The 23,358-nt window shown below is 40.0% G+C and overlaps 1 protein-coding gene across 1 annotated transcript in view; it reads right to left on the bottom strand.

The window, feature by feature from the left end:
• The window catches only part of LOC135224827 (uncharacterized), a 362,810-nt gene that overhangs the window by 277,178 nt on the left and 62,274 nt on the right, over window positions 1-23,358 (bottom strand). The window contains exon 6 of the mRNA XM_064264150.1: window positions 9,442-9,614. Within this exon, the coding sequence (XP_064120220.1) occupies window positions 9,442-9,614 (173 nt within the window). The remainder of the gene's footprint in view (window positions 1-9,441; window positions 9,615-23,358) is intronic.

Below are 23,358 nucleotides of genomic sequence, written 5' to 3'. Positions count from 1 at the left end.
TTGGTTACCAATATGAAGAGCTGTTGGTGCTTACCCTCTCGCCTAATAAAGGGATTTTGACAGAGGAAAAATCTATTTCTGGGCAATGACCTGTGTCGCCGCCCAGTGAAATGAATCCTTGATCCTCATTTCTAAGGTATAAATATTGCTATATATACCAGAGAAAAAAGAAAAACGATAGTGCCAGAATATTCTGGCTCGCTCACCTTTTAATAAAGGTGTCAGTATAGTAAAAGAAACCACTACCTGAGGTCCCTTGCCAATTAGCTTCTTCCTCCGCCAAAATCCCCCATCTACAGAGGAGCCTAACTAAGGCCCCGCTACCCGCTACTACTACAGTGAGCGTCTCTGGCTTCATTCCTGAAGACAGCACCCAAGCTTGGGCCAGACAGGGTGAGGAATGTGGAAAAGAGGGTGGGATTTCACTGGGCGACACAGGTCATTCCCAGAAATAGATTTTTCCTCCGTCAAAATCCCTTTTCTGGGCTCAGCCTGTGTCGCTCAGTGAAATAGTGCCAGAGAATTGGCCCCACCAAGCTTGGAAAGTTATGCATAAATACTGTAAAAATAGGTAAATTAAAACACAAGTAAGGTTAGTTGCTATAATATAGAACTTCAGATTACAACAAAGTGATAAAAATATACAGAAACAATGCGTTTTAATAGACCTTAAAGTAACTTAATGATAAGAATACAAAACCATAGCAACAGATAAGGTAAGGATATGTAAAACAAACAAGGGAACTAGGCCCAAACATAAAGCAACAATATTCATTATATGTACAACTACATCCAAGGTAAAATACAGAGACGGCCAAGATAAGGTAAGGGTGCTAGTGAGGCAGGCAGAAGAGAAAGAGCTACAGAGATAAGGTTAAGAAAGTATATATCAAGCAGTGTCAGGGGAAACTGAGTTTCCAGCTGCCACTACAGAGAATTTAAGGGCTTCTAAAACTTCAAATAGTGGCGTTTAAATACTGTCGGAGATTTCCAGCCTGTGTATTTCTTAAGATCGTCAAAGTTCATATGTTGAAAGTAATTGATGGAGGTGGCAACTGCCCTAACATTATGAGCCCTTGGGAACGACTCCGGGTTGGCCTGTTTTATGAAATACAAAATTTGTTGCCTAATCCCTTTTAAGGAAATTGTACCACCTTTTTCCCTAACAAATAATGGGCATGAGGATATCAGGGTAGTCCTACTCAAGTAGGCTTTTAGGGAGTTGACTGGACACAGTGACTGGTCCTGTGGAAGTGGTATGGTTTTCCAGGGGGGCCCACCTTTCTTGTGGATCTTCGTTTTTGGCTAAAACTTGACGACCTGGATCCCTTGAAAGAGCCGACAGTTCTGAAATTCTAGCTCCTGAGGCCAAACTTATTAGGAATAACATTTTCCTTAAAAGAGCTATATATTCCACAAGAGTCATTATCGATTTGTGAGGCCAATTTAAGGACATCATTTAAAAACCATGAGACTGACCTAGGTCTCTCAGAGGGTCTGAGTCTAGCGCAAGCCTTTGGAATAGAAGAGAAATAAGAATCTGTCGGATCTATACTAAAACCAAATTGGAAGATCTTTTTAAGAGCCGATTTATGTAGTAATTGTGCTTGCTGCTAGGCCTTTCTCGAACAATGTCCTGAAGAAAGTTATGGCCAAATTTCTGGTCATGGTTTGTGCGTTTGAACCCTTGAGGAACAAAGCCAGTTTCTTAACGGCTGAGTCATACTGACACAATGTGGATTCCCTTTTATCAGATTCTAAGAATTTGATATTTTGGGGTTTGATGTTAGCATCCCTTTGTGCCGCAAACTTCATAAAATCCATAAAGTTAGGGCTCTCTGAATTCTTGAGGAAGCGGACACAGTCCACGTTTGTACTAACTGAGTCAGTTTGGGATTGGGAATCTGTTGAGGCCGGAGTCCCAATTCTAGGAGTAGGGGAAACCAATTGCTTTTGGGCCAATTGGGGGCTACTAAAGCAACGCGTTCTTTGAACGTTCTGAGCTTGTCCAGTACTTTCAGAAGAAGATTCACTAGAAGAAACAGATAAATCTTCTTCCACATGTTCCAATCCAGAGCCATAGCGTCCGTGGCATAGGCCAGAGGGTCCAGGTTGGGAGCCACATAGCAAGGGAGTTGGTGATTTGACTCCGTGGCGAAGAGATCTACCTGAAGCCCCGGGACCTTGTGACAGATCCATTTGAATGACTCCTTGTCTAAGGTCCACTCCGACTCCAGCGGGGCGGAGTGTGATAGAGCATCTGCTACCACGTTCCTTACCCCGGCTAGGTGGGTGGCTGACAGGTGCCATTTGTTCTTGTCCGCCAAGGTAAAAATGGCTATCAGTACATGATTCAGGTGACTTGACTTGGATCCGCCCCTGTTTATGCAGTGGACTACTACTGCTCTGTCTAGAACTAGCTTGACATGTATTTTCTTGGGGGGTCGGAGCCTCTTCAGAGTGAGAAATACTGTCATGGCTTCCAGTACATTGATATGCAGCTGGCAAAGTGGCAGGGACCAGGTTCCCTGGACCTTTTTGTACTGTGAGTACCCACCCCACCCGCTTGGTGAAGCATCCGTGTGGATCACTAATGATGGTGGGGAAAACTGGAGAGGTACTGCTCTTGATAAGTTCTTGACCTCTGTCCATGGGCGGAGACGTTTCCGTAGAATCGCCGGGATGGAAGCTAGTTTGTCCCGAGACCTGCGGTTTGCTCTTGAACGCCAGACCCGGTTTATGTCCTTCAGCCTGGCTTTCAGAAGGATGTCCGTGACTGAAGCAAATTGGAGTGAGCTTAAGATTCTCTCTTGGTTCCTCTGGGAAGTCTGGATGTGTTTGAGACACTGCCCTGTGGACTTGGCTATTTCTTTTCTTTTCAACGGAGGGATTGATAGAGTATGGGATCTCAAGTCCCACTATAGGCCTAACCATTGGAAGTGTGATTCCGGTGTTAGCCTGGACTTGGTCCTGTTTATTTGGAACCCTAAGTGCTCCAGGAATTTGATTACTTTGACCGTCACTTTTTGGCATTCCTCCTTGCCCATATAAGCCAATCGTCTAGATAGGCCACTAATATTCCTTTCGTCCTCAATTCTTGGACGACTGCTTCCGCTAACTTTGTGAAAATTCTGGGTGCAATGTTGAGCCCGAATGGCATCACCTTGAAGGAGTAAGCTATCCTTCCCAGTTTGAAGCCTAGAAAGGGGCAGAAGTGTCTGGCTAATGGAACATGATAGTAGGCATCTGTAAGATCTATAGAGGTTGTGACGCAAAGAATGAATGAGTTTAGATGGGACAAGTCTAGGATAATTCTTCGCTTTTCTGAGCCTTTCTTTGGCACGCTGAACAAGCGTCCTTGAAACTAAATTCTTGACCCTTGATACTACACCTTTGAGAAGAAGATCTTGGGTATACTCTATCAATTCCGCTGTTGGTTTTTGATAGAAGCTGTTGGATGGAGGAGGACTTTGAAGCCAACTCCATCCCAGACCTTTGGTCACAATGCTCTGAGCCCAAGGGGCTGAACCCCACCTTTGACGGAAAAGAGGTACAGCCTCCCTCCTACCTTGGGACTCTCACTGCTGGTTTGCCGATGGGTGGCCTCCACGTGCTCCTCGGAAACCCCTGTCCCTGTTGGCAGGCCCTTCCGGCTCCTCTTTGGCGGAAGGCACCTCTGGCGAACCTATTGAACGGCTGAAAGGACTGAGCCTCAAAAGCCGCGTTATAGGCCGGCGAGACAGCAAAGGAGGTTGATGGCTGGGGCTGTTGTGGAGGTTGCGTCAGAAGCACATACTGCTGTTGCGATTGTGTCTTTGACGCAGCCTGTTGCGGTACTTGAGGTACCTGTACCGTTTGGACTAGAGCTTGCTGAGGTGCCTGGAAGGACTGGAACTTCCTAGGCTTCTTTTTCGACCTGGGGTTGGATCTGGTGGATTCGGGTTTTTGTTTCGGAACTAGACACCACCTGACCCACAAGCTCTGGTTAACCTTAGAGGCCTCATACAGAACCTCATTCACGACAGGAGTGGGGAAGAGGTCTGTGCCCTATATGGATGAGGCGATGAGCTTGTTGGGTTCGTGGCGGATCGTGGCCTCCGCCAGAACGTGCTTCCTGCAATTACGCCTTGCGATGACAAAGTCATAGAAGTCGCACTGCATTGTATGCAGATATGCAGAAGCAACTTAACCATAACCTTAAATAACGGCTCTTGTTCGTAAACAAGGGCCGTCATCTCCGCCATCGTCAAGGAGTTGAGGGACCTGCTGAGCCTAGTCCGGGCATCATACTCCGTCTGGATTAGCATATCCGAGAGCCTAGGTAGCCTCTCGCTAAACAATGTTGTGGCACAGTCAGGAATTAGGAGAGAGGTCGGCTCTGTTTCCCGGAGCTGGGGCATAGGCTTGTCCTTTAGAGCTGCCTGGTAGGTGGCTTCCACCACTTTCAGAGTGAGCGGAAGTGGCGTACCTTCCACCGTAATGAAAATGGTGAAGGGGCTCCTAAAGGCGGTGAGGCGAGTATTTTCGCACTCCCACTCCGCCAGACTCCGTAGCCAAGCTTGCTGAGCCTGTTCCCAGGGGAGAATGACTGTCTCCTTAGGGAATTTATCTTCTCTCATCATGGCTGCGTCGGTAAGGCGAACGTAGCCCATGAATGGGTGGTTGCAGGTTCTCGGGATAGAACTAGAAGTCCTCGAGTCTCCGAGTTCCACAACCTTCAATAGAGAGCATCCCTTCTGAGAAGGGGGCGTATGAAGCCACCCTCTAAGGGTTGTTGGGCTTAAATGGAGGGAGGTTAGAAGAGTCCGGCATAAGCGAAGGTAAGATCACTTGACTGGACTGGGAATGCCCTGTAGCCAAAGTATCCCGGATGCACGTCATTGCACTCTCCTGGGCTGCGACCCTCTCCGTCAGGGATTGGATCGACTGACCCACCCGAAGCCTCGACCGAATTGGAGAGTTGCGAAAACATCTCCTGGAACTTGGACTGCACCAAATTCCCGACGACGTTGCCCACTTGTTCCAAAACGTTGGAAGAGAAGGCTTCGGGGTCGAAGGAGGAAGCATGAACTTTCTCCTTGCGAGGCCTGTGTTTAGGGGACTTGGCCGAAGAGACCGCCTTTGTCTTGTCAGCCCCGGGATGGTGAGCTGATGGCTTAGGGACAAGAGACGGGATCGACTTTTTTGGCAGGGACTTAGAATTTGGTTTGAAGCCTGTAGAAGACTTCACTTTGGGGATCGTCAGAGAAGACTTTGGCCTAACAAACCTCTGCTTCTCCGAGAAACCCCGGAAAGAAGTAGAAGCAAATGGAAGAGAAAGGGAAGGGCTCAAGGAAAGCCCCTGAGCAACTACAGGACCTGCCTCACTCACACCCTTACCGTTGCCCATGACGTCGACAGTCATGGGCTCCAGGTCCAAATCAAGGGCCACAACTTCTCCTGTGACCTCCTCGGCGATGGCACCGTCGTCCGGGGGTGCTACCATGGCTTGGATGTCGGCTATGAGGGGAGCAGCTGCGTCCGGTTCTACCACTGACCCTTTCTTGGCACCGGGGAAGATCAGGTCCGCCATGTCCTGGGCCAGAATGTAGGGACGTCCCTTGGGAGAATTCCTCCCAAACCCTCCGACCCAGGCTTTCAGGGAGGCCAGTGCTGCTGCCCGGACCTCTTCCAAGCCCTGAAAAGGGGGGTTAGTGTTAGTACTTACAACTAGAGTTAGAATAAACTAGCACAGAAAGTAAAATTAACATAAATGGAACTCATTGTATCAAAACAAGGGCGGTCTGAAATGAGACGTACTTCGGCGGAGGCTTCGTTCACTAGGATGTAGCATGTGGTGCAGTTTTCATGGTGCCACACGGTGAAGTCCTTCCCCCTCACAGCACACCCCGTGTGAGACCGGCATACCTCGTGGCCGCAGGGGTCTTGAAGAACTGCGTTGCAGCCCTTCTCTTGACAACAGGTAACCTGTAAGTCAAATGATACATGAGTATCATTGAAAACCTCCGGAGAGGTTTAATAATTAATTACATATAAGACTGCTGCCAGAGTAGCTCAGGCGTGCAGAATGCATATATACATATAGATATATATGTATGTATGTACAGTAGTACCTCGAGATACGAAAGGCTCTACTTACGAAAAACTCGAGATACGAAAGCCAATACGAAAAATTTTACTGCTCTACATACGAAAAGTTTACAAGATACGAAAGGTTTTTGCTGTAAAGTCCCGAGATTCGCCCGGACCACCGAGAATAATTTTAAAACTCCTGTGCCGCCAACTGAGTAAACTTGCCACCATCCTCCCGCTCTCCCATTGGTTCCTGATGCTAGTCACACCATAAGGTCCTGCTCTCCTATTGGTCAGCATCTACCCCTTGTGCTTCAAGTATTCTATTGGTAAAAGGATGCTGTAAATTGAAAAATTAACTTATTCATGCAATACATGAATAAAAAAAAAAACATTAGGTAAAGATAGAATAAAGAATAGAAATGAATGGTTATTATACTTTTTGGTAGTTTCAGTAGTTGAAGAGAGAGAGAATGAAAATTTATGGCTTACTGTGTAAATAGATTGCTTGGCGATCGTTCGATACTCGTAAGTGCTGGATGTAAACAGACGTTTGGAAGCTTTTTTTTGTTTGTTTATTATAGTTAATGGTTACTTAATAACTATTTGAAATGAGTACATGCAATACATTTAATAAAAAAATTGTGAATTAGATATCATAAAATATAAAATAAATCAGACTGCCAACAAATACGTATTTTTTAGAATTCTTCTTCTGTTTTTATTATTACGTTGTGTATACGTATGTTTCATTATAGCTGTCAGTAACTCGGTATCTCCATTAGGTAAAGATAGAATAAAGAATAGAAATGAATGGTTATTATACTGTTTGGTAGTTTCATTAGTTGAAGAGAGATACTAATGACAATTTATGGCTTACTGTGTGCTAGGAAAAATGATTGCTTGGTGCTCGTTCGATACTCGTAAGATGGGTAAGAGCTGAATGTAAACAATCGATTGGAAGGTTTGTTTTTTGTTTGTTTGTGTATTATAGTTAATGATTAATTAATAATTATTTGAAATGAGTACATACTGATTATTTATACATTTTATTGGCATATTCTAAGCTTTTAGCTCTTAGGTTTAGATGTCAGAATCATAGACTAGGCTAAGGTAGCAACCGCTAATATAGGCTAGGCTTATTACTAAGGGACATATGCTAAAGTCCTAATATATGCAGTAAAAATGGGGTTGAACATTACATGCAGTTGAATATTGCCTTTTTGGAGTCATATTTCTTCCATCGGATTGGCGTCGTAACCCTAGAACATGTGTTTTAGGCCTGGAAATATAATTTACTGGGGTGTTTTTGGAGGGATTGGAACGGATTAGCCATTTTACATGTAAAATGTGTTTCAAGATACGAAAAACTCATTATACGAAGGCAGCCTCGGAATGGATTAATTTCGTATCTCGAGGTACCACTGTGTATATATATATATATATATGTATAATAAAATTATACATGAGGGTAAGTGTCACCTTGTCACAACTAACTCTGGGCCCTGATGTCACGAGCGGAACGTGGGGAGCATGACTTCAAAACAACTCCGGCTGGAGCCGGAGTAAAAACTTTTACAGATTAATGAACTCTAGGCATACCCGGTGTCGGAAAGTAACATTCAAGTGAACAGGGAGAGGAGTGATGAGACCGGGTGACAAATACCTGGCGGAGTAGGAACTCTTGCCGTAAAAAAGTTATATGTGTGTGCTATGGAAAAGGATATAATATATGTATATATCAAAATAGAATATAACTAAAATAGAACTCCACGATAAGGCCGGAGCCTTAAGTCTGAAAAGTCCCATTCTCAAGGTCAGGGCCGGCGTCAGCCGGGGCCTGAGACCGCCGGAGCGGGGAGAAGGGTTACAGACGTGAGGGGGGGTGGAGGGATATAGTTATGAAGGGTGGAAGGGGGGAGTCCCGGCCTCCCAGGCCTAGTGGCTCACATTGGCTGGTGGAGGGAGGGGGAGGGACGAGTCCCTGAACCCTGTAGCAAGGCGGCTGGGTACGGTATGCCTGAGCACCGAGTGTGTCCCCCTTCCTCCCTAAGGACTCTCCCCCCTTCACCTATGTAGACTCGGATGGGCTAGCTGGGTAGCGAGCGAGTCATCACTCCACCGAGGTGGGTGAGCACGTAGGTAGGGGGGAGAGGGGGAGGGAGGTGGGAGGTCGGTAACAGGGTGGCTCGAACACGATCAACTGGAAACCTTCTCAGCCGGGTGAACAGACACGCGGTGTGAAGGACCAGTCGACCGAGGGGAGGCCTATATAGGCCAACCCAAAGCAGCGAAGCATAGCAACACAAAATAAATTCAATATAGTAATAATAATGAGATAGCTGACTAGCCTAACACGGGGGTGGAAAGATGAAATAATAATAAAAGGATGAGAGAAAGGTATTGTCCTAGAATGGATAGGCTAATCGCAAATCTGACAATTTGGGTGTGTTAGCCTCGGCATTCAAGCGGCTAGTCAGTATGCCGTAACGAAAGAATTAGGGGGCAGGTGACTAGGGAGCAGAAGGACACGTATACGAAGGGACAAGGTCCTAATAAGGTATGAGGGACATAACTCCTAACAACAGCGAATCTGACTAGGCTAGGCTAAGATCCAAAACATGTGGTCGGAGCAATACAACCCCCATGAAGGGCTAGGATGTATAAAAACAAAGCTAACTGCATTAACCATGAATGAAATGTATAGATAAAGGAAAATACTGCTAAACATCGGTTGCCCAGATGGTATAGGGGACCAAATGGAGCACGTGAAACCGCCATGCGGTCGACAAGTCGGGAGAAGGCGGCGCAGGAACAATGATGCTCCCGCTACCTCACTTCTAAGACTCAAAAACGATGGAGATCTTCATAAATGAGATCTAAAACCTTGAAAGCAGTACTTAACTTGGATGCAGAAGCTTGAGCCATCTTGGATCAGGAAAATTCCAAACGAAAACGAAAAGCACAGCACAGACCAAAAATGCGTGTTACACCGACAATGCTATCGAAAGGAATGACGCCAGAGACGCTCACTGTAGTAGTAGCGGGTAGCGGGGCCTTAGTTCGGCTCCTCTGTAGATGGGGGATTTTGGCGGAGGAAGAAGCTAATTGGCAAGGGACCTCTGGTAGTGGTTTCTACTCGCTCTTTTACTATACCGACAGCTTTATTAAAAGGTGAGCGAGCCAGAATATTCTGGCACTATCGTTTCTCTTTTTTCTCTGGAATATATAGCAATATTTACACCTTAGAAATGAGGATCAAGGATTCATTTCATGGAGCAACACAGGCTGAGCCCAGAAAGATTGGTTTTATATATCTGACATTTCATATCAGCTTTAAATACTTCATATTATAAAGTAAACACTTACTTGATGTGACGTCCCATGAACTCCTGATGATGCATTTTAAGAGCTGAAATTATAAAAGGTTGTTCTGAATATTCCACTAATGCATTCTTAGTTCCACCAGACTCCAATCCAAGGCGTAGATAACGCACTTCTCCAGCTTTAGCTGCTAATTCCATCAACTCTTCAGCAGTTACCTGTGGACAAAAAATTTCAGGTCTTGTTAACCAAAAGAATTCATCACAAAACTCCTGCTAAAATATGCATCTATGACAATTGCATCTATGACAATAATTTTTTAACTTTTTTAAAACTACTGTGATACTACATTTATTTCCATCAGAAATAAATGGGCAAGAGACTGGCTTTCTGTAAGTATCCGCAAATACTTGACAGCCCTCTAAAAACACTTAAACTGCTTATTCTGGTTCAAACTAGGGATGTGCCCAAGTATTGGTATTGGCATTGATATTGGTGGCATCGACTAGTTTTTGGTGTATGGGTATCGGTGAATTTCTGGCAGATACCAGCCGATACTTTTGTCATTAGTATAAAAATAAAAAATCCTTCTAGGCTTCCTAAAATGTACATATATTAACAAAGCCCATCAAATAAAGTTTGGCATAATATTAATTTTCTGTACCTCTTTTCATTTCTAGGACAATTCAATTATATTGAATATTATCTTTAATAAAATATACATTTTCCAAATAAAATTTATTATTTGGATACCTACTGTTAAATTTAGCTATACTATCTCCCCGCCGATTAGGCGAGTCGGCATTCAAACAAAAAAATCGAATGGCTGCCCGGATGACTGTCTAGTTTACCTGTTCTCCACCAAGTGTGTTTCGAATGTTTTAGCTCGTCAGAATTCTCCTTGACAGCCCACTAAGTTGTGGGGAGGCTGGGTGGGTCTACTTTAACAGTAGGTAAGCATCCAAATAATAAATTTTATTATGAAAATTTATATTATTTGAGATGAATCTTACCTACTGTTAAATCTAGCTCGATTCCCACATTAAGAGGATAGTGGGTAGTGCAGCTAGACAAAATTCCGCTCAGCCATTCGGGCTAAAGGTTTCTTATAAGTAACCCAAAACATTCTCACCTGATCTGGAATCCATGGTGGATTTTACTACCACCAGAAGTTGGATTCCATTCAGGGAGCAAGGCTCTCATACGTATGCAGCAAAGAGTAACCTTGCGGAGAAAACCGCTTCGATTCAGCCAGCATGAAACGCAAGCGGTATGAGGGACCCCTGTGCCTGGGTCCAAAAGCCCTATCAAACAACAGCCACTTAAAATGAATACCTTTACAATATAAAGGTACGCTCTCCTATACAAAATTTGAACCTTCACGCTCCCCAAAATATTAAAACCCCGGGATTTAAACAAAAGCCTAAAGAATTGCTCTTTTTCAGTTCAGGAAAAGACTACCCACTACTAGTAGCAGATTAAGGTCTTTACTGTTTTCAAACACAATTCTGTATACTTAAGGTAGTGATCAGGCAAAAACTGAATTGTACTTCTAATGTGACACATCAATCCTATTCTGGAGCGACAAATTGACTTCACTAAATGAAGTTGCAACTACTGCTCACATTATGAATGTTTAACTTCAATAAGGTAAAAGATATGAAGCTAGTTCTCATACACTAGCCTATCCATTATGTCACAGAGGACCTTGTGTTCCTTGACAAAGTTTCTAAAAATCATAACACAAAAGGTTAACTTTGCCTCTTCCAGGCTTAACCTTCACAAATACATTCTAGGTTTTCTACAACAACAAAACAAAAGTTAACTTTGCCTTAAGTTTAACCATTGGCAAAGGCGTTATAATTTTCTAAAAATCCCAACACAAAAGGTTAACTTGCCTCTTCCATGCTTAACCTTCACAAATACATTCTAGGTTTTCTAAAACCACAAAACAAAAGTTGATTTGCCTCTTCCACGCTAACCTTTGACCACAAAATCTGTTTTTCTTAAAACCACAAATCCAAAAGTTCATTTTGCCTCTTCCAGCATTTACCTCTAAAAGGATGATAAAAATGTTATAGGTTTAACCTTTAAATTTAAATGCCCAACAGGATAGAGAAGTTTCCTCTCCCACCCCCTTTAGATTGGAATTCTTACAGGGAACTGTAAAGCATAGCCTAAACCCTTAAACGCCTATTGGATGTATTTTACGTCGACATAGAAAAGTTTTTTTAAAAATTTGCGGAAAAATACTAATAGGCCTACCAAGCGAAAACTTTTGAATCACGCGCCTTGGGGGATGCTGGGAGTTCACGGATCAAGGCGTTGTTTTGTTTACAATCGTTACGCAGGCGCGCAAGCGCGAATTTCTTTCTTATTGCACTAAAAAGTATCAGTGACACATCTCAGAAATTATTTCGTCACTTTGACATAATTTTTGCACCATTTTTAATTAGCCGTTACATGGAGTATTATGTATGAAAATGTGTGCAATTTCATGTAGAATACAACAAAAAATACTCATGATACAAGCTTTTATCAGTTTTGAAATATTTTCATATAAATAACGATAAGTGCCAAAATTTCAACCTTCGGTCAACTTTGACTCTACCAAAATGGTAGAAAAATGCAATTGCAAGCTAAAACTCTTATATTCTAGTAATATTCAATCATTTACCTTAATTTTGCAACATATTGAAAGTCTCTAGCACAATATTTCGATTTATGGTGAATTTATGAAAAAAAACTTTTTCCTTACGTCCGCGCGGTAACTCTTCCGAAAAAATCATACGTGCGATTGTCGTAATGTTTGTACCATTTTAAATTAGCCGTTACATAAAGTTTTATATATGGAAATGTGTGCAATTTCAGGCACATTACAACTAAAAACAACCCATGGTTGTAACTTTTATCAGTTTTGAAATATTTTCATATAAATAACGATATGTGCAAAAATTTCAACCTTCAGTCAAATTTAACTCTACCGAAATGGTCAAAAAACGCAATTGTAAGCTAAAACTCTTATATTCTAGTAATATTCAATCATTTACCTTCATTTTGCAACAAATTGGAAGTCTCTAGCACAATCTTTCGATTTATGGTGAATTTATATATAAAAAAAAAATTATTATTTTCCTTACGTCCGTGCGGTAACTCTTCCGAAAAAATCATACGTGCGATTGTCGTAATGTTTGCACCATTTTAAATTAGCCGTTACATAAAGTTTTCTATATGAAAATGTGCGCAATTTCATGTAGAATACAACAATAAAATGATTGAAGGTTGTAGCTTTTCTCATTTTCAAAATATTTGCATATAAATCACGATAAATAGAAAAAAAAAAAAAAACGTTCAACTTTGACTCTACCAAAATGGTCGAAAAATGCAATTGTAAGGTAACACTCTTAAAGTCTAGTAATATTCAGTCATTTATCTTCATTTTGAAACAAATTTGAAGTCTCTAGCACAATATTTAGATTTATGGTGAAAAAAAAAAAAAAAAAACTTTCCATCCCTCCGCGCGTGGATTCTCTGCCGCAAATCTCCGAATGCGTAAGTCGCATTCTCATAATATTTGCTCCATTTCATATTAGGCGTTTCATAGAGTTTTATACATGAAAATGTGCGTAATTTTATGTAGAATACAACAATAAATAATAGAAGGTTGTAGCTTTTCTCATTTTCGAAATATTTGCATATAAAAAAATTAGACATTCGGTCAACTTTAACTCGCCCGAAATGGTTGACAACTGCAATTGTAAGCTAAAACTCTTACAGTATAGTAATGTTCAATCATTTATCTTCATTTTGAAACAAATTGGAAGTCTCTAGAACAATATTTAGATTTATGGTGAATTTTTGAAAAAAACATTTTTTTACGTCTGTGCGTTACGAATTCATGCATCATTTTGTGATAATATTTTCTTTATGTTGCTTTGATCATTTTACAATGTGTTATATACCAAAATGATTGCAATTTAGTGTACAATACAACGAAAAAAAGTAACTTGTTAGCTTTAACCGTTTTGCTCACAGCACGATTTGAATACAATTATATATGAAATTTTTTTTTGTGCGATCATATATCGCATTATTTATATATATTTTTTTTTTCATTTCTGATGGTTGCATACTAAACTTCAGGCAATGACAAAAAAAGGAGCCAAAAATGAACTCAATCTTGAAAACTAAGCGCGCTGTGGTTTTTAAAAAAAAATATTTTTTCCACTTCGGCGCTCACTCCAAGACCCCCTCGGCATACGGGAGACGATTTTCATTATACCCCTTCGGCGTTTAAGGGTTAACATCACCCTCAGCTCTAAGGCAGAAAGCTAAAATAGCATTCCCTTACACCAGCTTACAGAAGGGTGCTGACAACAAATTTACTTATTAACCACTGCTAAATAAAAGGTTTTACAGTAAATTCAGATAAAGTTTAGACCCGTATCTAAACTCCAGAGAGAGACTGATATAGAGATAAAAGGGGCTTCAATCTCAATACCTTACAGTGCTGGTCCTCAGCAAGATCTGAAAGTACTGGATGCAATACTGAGGAAAGTACGTATGGAACGATAACTTTGGAAGTAGACAGTGAAAAGTTATCTCCTCTAAACAGAAAACATTGACGTCTACAAGGTCCCAGGTGCTGAAAATTCCTCCAGAATGGTACCCTCAGCAACACACAGACCACTGCTCCTGACCCCAGGCCATGGCAGTTTTAAATTAAGGACAGATCCTATGATAACTTGAAAATCTTATTATTGGGAGGGGCCATTCTAACCTCTCCAAGCAGTTAAGGAGATGCCTACGCCAATGGCATTGTATGGAATTGTGTAGTAGAGTTGATTTCTTCTCAACGGAAGAATGAGACATCTACCAAGAGCATTGGAAATTCTGAAAAGTTTTGCCCTAAGGCTACAAAGGCTCTGCAGGAGACTAAGCAATTCTTGAACATGAAATTGCTCAATAGAATTCAGAGTAGATACAAGGGGCAGGCCTATGAGTCTGAATTAGGCAAAATTTAAATAAACATCCACTGCTCAAGCCTGAGAGCTAACAAAGTAGTAGTAATCATTCGGCTGTCCCTGTTCATCTACATGCTAGGAAGCTAAATGAGTGTTCCTTAAATCCACAAAAGTGCCAAACTTATGGATGTCAGGGCCCTTGTAGGCAGTTGTTCTTCCTGAATCCCCAATTGCTAAAACACTGTCCTTCCACAGCATGGATGATCAAACCAAGGACTTTGTTTCTGACTGGGAATAAACCTGCTAAGCATCCTGATGTCTTTCCACTGCCCTGGCATCTAAATAGTTTTACCAGGTGTAGTTGACCATTCTATGTTGCATGAAAGGTTAATGACACTAGTTAAACTCAGTGTTGCATGACAGAGGGATAAGACCAAAACTTGGACTTAGGTTTAAGAACCAAATGGACGATTCCTGGTTAAAGTGTCCCTCCTACAGTCCTGGAGCCAAAGTTGGTTCTGGATTACTTACAAATTCAATTAAAGTTATTTGTAAGTCTTAATTCTTATGCTGAAACCATACATTAATTGAGCATGATTATCTGAAAATAACCCATAAGGCCATGTTTCCTGATGAGGAAAAGCCCTTACCATATAGGAAGTTTCTTTCCGGTCTAAAATCTTCAAGCAGCACATGCCTATTCATCTTGACCGACAAGCATGCATAATTAAAAATCATCCCCACATCACTAGATAAGAATGGGGATATAAAGAATTAACAATATAGTGCATAGAAATTGGGCCAGAAGAAGCAACAGGTCCTTGGCCTTTGGAATACTGTTGACAGAGTGGGCTAACTTGAATAACTGATTCAGTAGAAGTGTCTTGCTCCTAAAGTTGATGCCATCTACCAATGGGCAACAAGTCTTTGACATAACTTACAGAGGGCTGCACACTAACCCAAACAAAGTGCACAGAACAGCAATACCTTCCAGTAAAAACCCTTTGAGGGAACTTGCATGACTGTGGATATATGGTAAGTGGAATGAATACATTCTGCATGTGTACCACAAGTCTGACCATTCTTTGGAAAGGCACGAAAACCATGCTAGAAAACCAACAAGTATATGGGCAGACACTTACTGTTATTCAGTCTCCAAATGTCCAAGAATATCTCCAATTACTTATGGGTGTCTTCCTAAAGAAATACCCTTGGACCATCATTCCCTCTATATACAATCTCCTACTAAAAGAGACTTATGAGAGATCTCTGCTGAAGACAAGGGAAGCTATAAGAAGGACAATAAACCAGTGGAGGACAATCACAAAGAATCACAACTGCCCTTCACCGTCTCCACCATATAACATACTGGTCCCAAGTCTCTCCATGCATGTTAGGAGGCTGCAACTGTCCATATCCCAGAACCTGAATCTGCACTTATCCCCGAAAGGTATAAAATAAGACTACCAATAGATAATCTCGAACTGCATAATCAGACAGGAAGCAAAAGTGTTCTCACTTCCAAACAGAGTGAGTATAAGCATGAGGACATTACCCTGCAGCATCAGAAATGAGTTACCTGTTTTAGTTACTTGTTTCCTCGCTAAAAACTCCTGCTGGGTTGGCGTCTCCACCTCTCTAAGAAGTTGCGAGACGAGACAACGTAAACAGAAGATGATAACTCAAGTTAGACTGAAAATCCATCAGCATGTCTGTCTGTCTCGAATTCATTTCCCCACAGGAAAGAGAAAGAAAGCGAACCTCCTATTAAAGACGGTTAAGGACCCAATTAAGCGTTGTACAGCAAAACGCGGCCTTCAGCTCTGCGCGACTTTAAAAGACAAGACAAGCCAAGGCAGACACAAAGGGAGATTGTGTCCGAGGACAAGAAAAGTTACAAAATGCTCTCAAATTGGAGAAAGCGTTGGTTCTCTTCTCCAATATTTAGTGCGCGCCAAAATACGCTCGCCAAAATACCTAAGACAATCAAGATATATTCTCTACGTGGCCTCTATCGTCAACAAAATGAGAATACAGGAAGGCGTAATGTGGCAACAAACGCCGACCAGCCCAAAATGAGTTCCTCCAATTCCATTCACTCTCTTCTTCCGTCAGCGGGCGACGGAAGGAGACAGCTGCCGACAGCAGGTAGACAAAGAGCTTAAAGGATTTCTCTTTCTCCGCAACCCTTGGAAACAAAAAGTGACACTTATCAATGAGAGGTGACAGTAGCTAAGTGCTGTAACGAATCCACCACGACTCAATGAGAGCAAGACAATTTAAGCGACTCGAGACTCGGCCAAGTTCCCACTCCGCACGATTCAACTGCGTTCACACAAGTCAACAACGTCCACAGCAGGGTTCCCATATGTATCAGACCAAATTATCACACCAAATCTCTTCAAATTATCGTATTTTGATTAATAATAGTTCATCGTACAGAGGGTCAAATTATCGTACTCATACGATAATTATCATACGTCTGGGAACCCTGGCTCCGCAGTCTGCACGAGTCGACAGAAGGAGAATGAGAACGAGGCGCCAAAAGTGGGAGGCGGTGGGAGAGGAATTACAACAACACTCCCGCCACGTCCGAAAGCGATCGTACATACTTGAAAGCATTCTTATATGAAACTAAGTTAGAAATGTCTGAAGCTAGAATATCTAACTTGGCAAGAACTGTAGATACTACAGACAGTGTAGACTTGAAAAAGAAACATTATTTGAGGCAGTAGTAAGAGATTTGCCGATAGCCAAAGAGGAAGCACGCAAAGAACAAACACAAACACTACAAAGAAAAAGGAATATGCTAGCATACAAGAATTTAGAATAACCAAAACATGAGAGATAAACAGTCGACCGAGTCGACATATCTAAACATGTAAAACTCGCTACAGATACATTATCATCTCAATAAAATGTCTACACCTATATCATATATGTACTATTAAGCCTATGCATGCTAACACCTGAAACTAGGTGTTGAAGACGACAGAATGTCCCTACGGAGCGAGCATTAACGCTTACCGAGAACCGACCCAGTTCCCTGGCAGCGGACGTTTCCAACTGTTGCAGGGCAGTCCTAGGCTCGGGCTACGTACAGACGAGGGCACCAACACCTTACTTCTAACAGGGAACGCGAAAATGAGCGCACACTGGAGGGATTCAGAAATTTCCCAGCACAAACTAAGTTCAAATTGTATTAGAACTAACAATAGGTTAATGTTCTAACTTCTCGTTACACTTTTCCTGAACCGAATGGGGAGTAGAAGGCGGAGCTACAATGAAAGTCAATAGTAGCCTACTGAAATGCCTCGTCTGAGTAGGGATAGCCTGACAGGTTTAAGCCCTGATCTAACTAATTACTTTCGCAATCTATTAGTTCCATCGCAATCTATTAGTTCCAGTCTTCCTATATCTGACATATTCAGGCATAAATTTCTCAGAATAATTCCCTACATTCTTCACATCTAGTAGTTCCAAAATCACACCCTGTACCCCTGCCAGTACAAAGGAATATTGATAAACTTCCAATTTCACCATCCTGGTTACACCAAAACATTCCTACATAGCGTGATGTTATTGGTTTTACTTCCGGTGGAAGATATCGTAGGAAAATGAAATTACAATACCATAAACAGGTGTAAAACAGCCAAACTTCATAGAATACCAACAATCGCCTAGCTAAAATGGCGGCTAGGAGAATTCTGACGAGAGCTAAAACATTCGAAACACCTGGTGGAGAACAGGTCAACTAGACAGTCATCCGGGCAGCCATTCGATTTTTTTGTTTGAATGCAGACTCGCCTAATCGGCGGAGAGATACGTACAGCTAAATTTAACAGTAGGTAAGATTCATCTCAAATAATTATAATTTAATCTTAGTTCAGATGGTGTAAGTTCTGTATGAGATGGAAATTCCAAAGGGATTTGTGCTTCTTTTATGAGTTGAATATTTTGTTGATCTATACTGAGAAACAAACACTGGTCCTTTCTTAATCTTATTTTCATCTATATAGAAGTATTTCATTTTTCTTGGGATTAACGTACTTAATAAAACCAATTTATGCATTGTAATGAGGCAAAGGATTGATCCTTCCATTACCAGGACCTTTCATAATCTAAGTATGTACAGGCAGTCCCTGGGTTACGACGTTTTCGGCTTATGACGTTCCGAGGTTACTAGGCTTTTCAATTATATTCATCAGAAATTATTTCCAGGGTTACAACGCATGTTCCAGGGTTACGACGCATGTTCCAGAGTTACGACGCCTACAAATGCTGATCTGGCAGATGAAATATGACACCAAAAATGCAAAATAATCAATATTTAAAGGTTTTTTGGATGAAAAATGCAATAAGAATGCAGTTTACATAGTTTTGAATGCACCTAAAGCATTAAAAGTAAGGTTTTCTTAGGATTTTTGACAATGTTCCAGCTTACGACAATTTTCGGCTTACGACGCGTCTCAAGAACGGAACCCCGTCGTAACACTGGGACTGCCTGTATATATTAGTGAATTTCAGTAAGAACTACATACCTAAATTATTAACCCTTAAACGCCGAAGCGGTATTTTAAAAATCGTCTCCTGTATGCCGGCGGCGTTTGCAAGTGAGCGCAGAAGCAGAAAAAATGTTTTAAAAAATCACAGCACGCTTAGTTTTCAAGATTAAGAGTTCATTTTTGGCTCCTTTTTTTTCATTGCCTGAAGTTTAGTATGCAACCATAAGAAATGGAAAAAAAAATATAATTATCATATATAAATATTGGGATATATGACAGAGCGAAAAAAATTTCATAATTGTATACAAATCGCGCTGTGAGCAAAACGGTCAAAGCTAACGAGTTAATTTTTTTTGTTGTATTGTACACTAAATTGCAATCATTTTGGTATATAACACATTGTAAAATTATCAAGGCAACACAAGAGAAAATATTATCACAAAATGATGCATAAATTCTAACACGCAGGCATAAAAAAAAAAAAGTTTTCAAAAATTCACCATTAATCGAAATATTATGCTAGAGACTTCCCGTTTGTTGCAAAATGAAGGTAATTGATTGAATATTACTAAACTGTAAGTGTTGTAGCTTACAATTGCAGTTTTAGACCATTTCGGTCGAGTTAAAGTTGACCGAAGGACGAATTTTTTCTATTTATCGTTATTTATATGAAAATATTTCAAAACTGATGAAAGCTACAACCACGGATTGTTTTTAGTTGTATTCTACATGAAATTGCGCAAATTTTCATATCATAAAACTTTATGTAACGGCTAATATAAAATGGTGCAAACATTACGACAATCGGCCAAAAAATTGATTATTTTTTCGGAAGAGTTACTGCGCGGACGTAAGGAAAAAGTTTATTTCATAAATTCACCATAAATCAAAATATTGTGTTAGAGACTTCCAATTTGTTGCAAAATAAAGGTAAATGATTGAATATTACTAGAATGTAATAGTTTTAGCTTACAATTGCGTTCTTTTACCATTTCGGTCGAGTCAAAGTTGACCGAAGGTTGAAAATTTGGCACTTATCTTTATTTATATGAAAATATTTCAAAACTGATAAAAGCTACAACCATGGGTTGTATTTTGTTGTATTCTACATGAAATTGCACACATTTTCATATATTAAACCTAATGTAACGGCTAATTTAAAATGGTGCAAACATTACGACAATTGGACAAAAAAATTTCATATTTTTTTTTAAAGTTACTGTGCGGACGTACGGAAAAAGTTTTTTTCATAAATTCACCATAAATCGAAATATTGTGCTAAAGACTTCCAATTCGTTGCAAAATAAAGGTAAATGATTGAATATTACTAGAATGTAAAAGTTTTAGCTTACAATTGCGTTTTTTTACCATTTCGGTCGAGTCAAAGTTGGCCGAAGGTTGATATTTTGGCACTTATCGTTATTTATGCCACTTATTGTTATTTATATGAAAATATTTCAAAACTGATAAAAGCTACAACCATGGGTTGTTTTTTGTTGTATTCTACATAAAACTGCACACATTTTCATATATTAAACCTAATGTAACGGCTAATTTAAAATGGTGCAAACATTACGACAATTGGACGAAAAAATTTCATATTTTTTTCGAAAGTTACTGCGCGGACGTAAGGAAAAAGTTTTTTTTCATAAATTCACAATAAATCAAAATATTGTGCTAGAGACTTCCAATTTGTTGCAAAATGAAGGTAAATGATTGAATATTACCAGAATATAAGAGTTTAGCTTACAATTGCGTTTTTTTACCATTTCGGTCGAGTCAAAGTTGACCGAAGGTTGAAATTTTGGCATTTATCATTATTTATATGAAAATATTTCAATATTTATAAAAGCTACAACCATGAGTTGTTTTAAGTTGTATTCTACATAAAATTGTGCACACTTTTATATATAATACTCGTTGTAATGGCTAATATAAAATGGTGCAAAAATTATGTCAAAGTGACGAAATAATTTCTGAGATGTGTTGCTGATGCTTTTTAGTGCGAGAAGAAAGAAATTCGTGCTTGCGCACCTGGGTAACGATTGTAAACAAAACAACCCCTTGATCCATGACCTCCCATCATCCCCCAAGGCGCGTGATTCAAAAGTTTTTGTCTAGTAGGCCTACAACTATTTTTCCGCGAATTTTTAAAAAACTTTTTTTATATCGACTTACCATACGTCCAATTGGCACCCAACAGACAATTTATATCGACGTTTAATACGTCCAAACGGTGTTAAAGGGTTAAAAGTCTTCTAATGGTAGCCATAATATAAGCCAAACTGTATCAAGCTAATAAAGGGATTAAATACTTAATAGTTATACTTGAAATTGTTTATGTAACCCTATTATGGCCTTTCAACTTTTGAGCCTTTAATACACAATAACCAGAGAACAAGAATGATTTTAGTAACTATACATTCTCCTAAATAATAGTAATATGGAGGTAACAGGTATCAGTACCAGTATCAGCTTTAAAAGTTGGTATCGGTATCGGCCAAAAATTTGGTATCGTTGCATCCCTAGTTCAAAAACCAAAAACATCCCCCTATAAATACTTATACCTGCCTCTTTTAAATAGTTTCATCATGAAAAATGTATTTAGTCACAAATAATATGGAAATGCAGTACCTAGTAAATAAATCTTTATGAAAATCCTGCAAATAGGTAAATTTTTTGTGAATAATAAGGATATACGTTCAAAAAAAAATTCCTTGAATAGGTGATTACCTGGATTAAAAACACCAAGGCTGTCAGATAATGGTGAAACCCAGGTATCTACAGGTGTTCAAGGGCAACTTCATACCATTCCTTACCTTACCTTGTCAATACCGCATAACTGTAAATACTAATATGCTTATAAACAACATCTCACTTTAAACTGGAAAAACTTATGGAAAAGACAATTATCCACCTTTTTAAGGGGGCCGGCCGGAACCCCTATATATGGTGGTATAGGGCGAAAAATGCAAAGTCATGAAAAAAGTCATGGAGCTTCATATGGCAATTGAGAATACGTATACGAAATATTTCGTCAAAATTCCTCTTACTTTTGTAGTTACAGTGTAATTAGTAAACACAACTCAATAAGCCTAAAACATTCATCCGTACAAGAAAATGCAATATTTCTTCAGTTATTGTAAATTTTGATCATTATTGGCAAAGAAATTGTGAGAAATGGCATCTGCAGAGATTCCATGGCTCACAGAAGCGAGTATCTGTCTGGTAACTCTGGTTCAACCATGAATCAGTAGGAACACAGACTTCAAGTAGACTACACGTTCGAGTTTCACCTCGTGACATTTGCTTGTTTTTACGTGTGTTTATGTATGTTTCGGCAAGAAGTTCATCATGCCAATGAGGAAAAGACAAGGAAAACATCTCGCTAACATACAGACGAAGAAAAATCGCTCAAGTATTATTACAGAATATCGTAATATACGCGTAGTTAGTGAAGAGAGAGGGGAGGGTTGCCTAGTAATGCCCCCTTCTTGCCTGACAGCACACGTCACACTGTGCCCAAGGCTACGATCTTTGAGCAAAGAGATCTTCATTTATGATAAATAACACAGTTTTGGTTTTTTAATACCCAAAATGGAATATGAAATTCATAATAATCATGATTTATTACATTGTCTTTGTAAAAAGAGTACAACTTCGAGTTTCACCTCTGACATTCTCTTGCATTTAAGTTTGTTTACCTTTGTTTCGGCAAGAATGTCATCATGCCAAAGAGGAAAACACAAGGAAAACATCTCGCTAACATAAAGAAGAAAATTCTTTGTAATAAGCCGACTTAGTGAAGGGGAAAGAGGGGGTTACGTAGGAAGGAGTGCCTCATCTTGCCTCAAGCAGTGCCCCAGGCTACGATATATGAGCAAAGGGATCATCATTTATGATTAAATTATGATAAATAAAATAGTTTTGGTTTATTATTATACAAAAAAGAAATATACATTCATAATAATCATTATTTATTAACATTGTCTTTATAGAAATACGAAGGAAAACTTTGAACGCCCGTATCTCAAAACTATACTTATTGACCTTCAAAATCTATCTCCTCACGTAGTTTTAAAGCTATAACATTGGAATTTGGTATATAACTCAGAAAGACATTATAGAACAATCAAATAGAGCCCTTTTTTCAAATTTTTGTTTCGTCTTTTTTTTATAAAAATCTTTCTCGTGATTTATAGGGTTTATTTTTTTACCATATTGAAAAATTCATATCTAGCAAAAAAATGACTTTTAGAAAAAAAACTCTCCATTTGATTGGAGGTCTACATTACGTCTATATATGGTAGTAATCCCAGGTCTTAATATTAAATATCAAGGGAGGAGATAGAATTGGAAAAATGGTTATTTTCGGGATAAATTGCCCTGGTGTCACAAAACCGAAGGTCAGAGGCGAAAATCATATGCGGTTTGGAGATGTCCCAAGTCACCTTATTAAGTGGTATGAATGTCAAAGTCCTGTCGTTAAAAAG

This window comes from Macrobrachium nipponense, chromosome 12 (assembly GCF_015104395.2).
Source record: "Macrobrachium nipponense isolate FS-2020 chromosome 12, ASM1510439v2, whole genome shotgun sequence".
In the NCBI taxonomy this organism is placed as follows: Eukaryota; Metazoa; Arthropoda; class Malacostraca; order Decapoda; family Palaemonidae; genus Macrobrachium; species Macrobrachium nipponense.
Note: the sequence above shows the minus strand (reverse complement) of the source record. Positions and strands in the feature narration are given on the sequence as shown.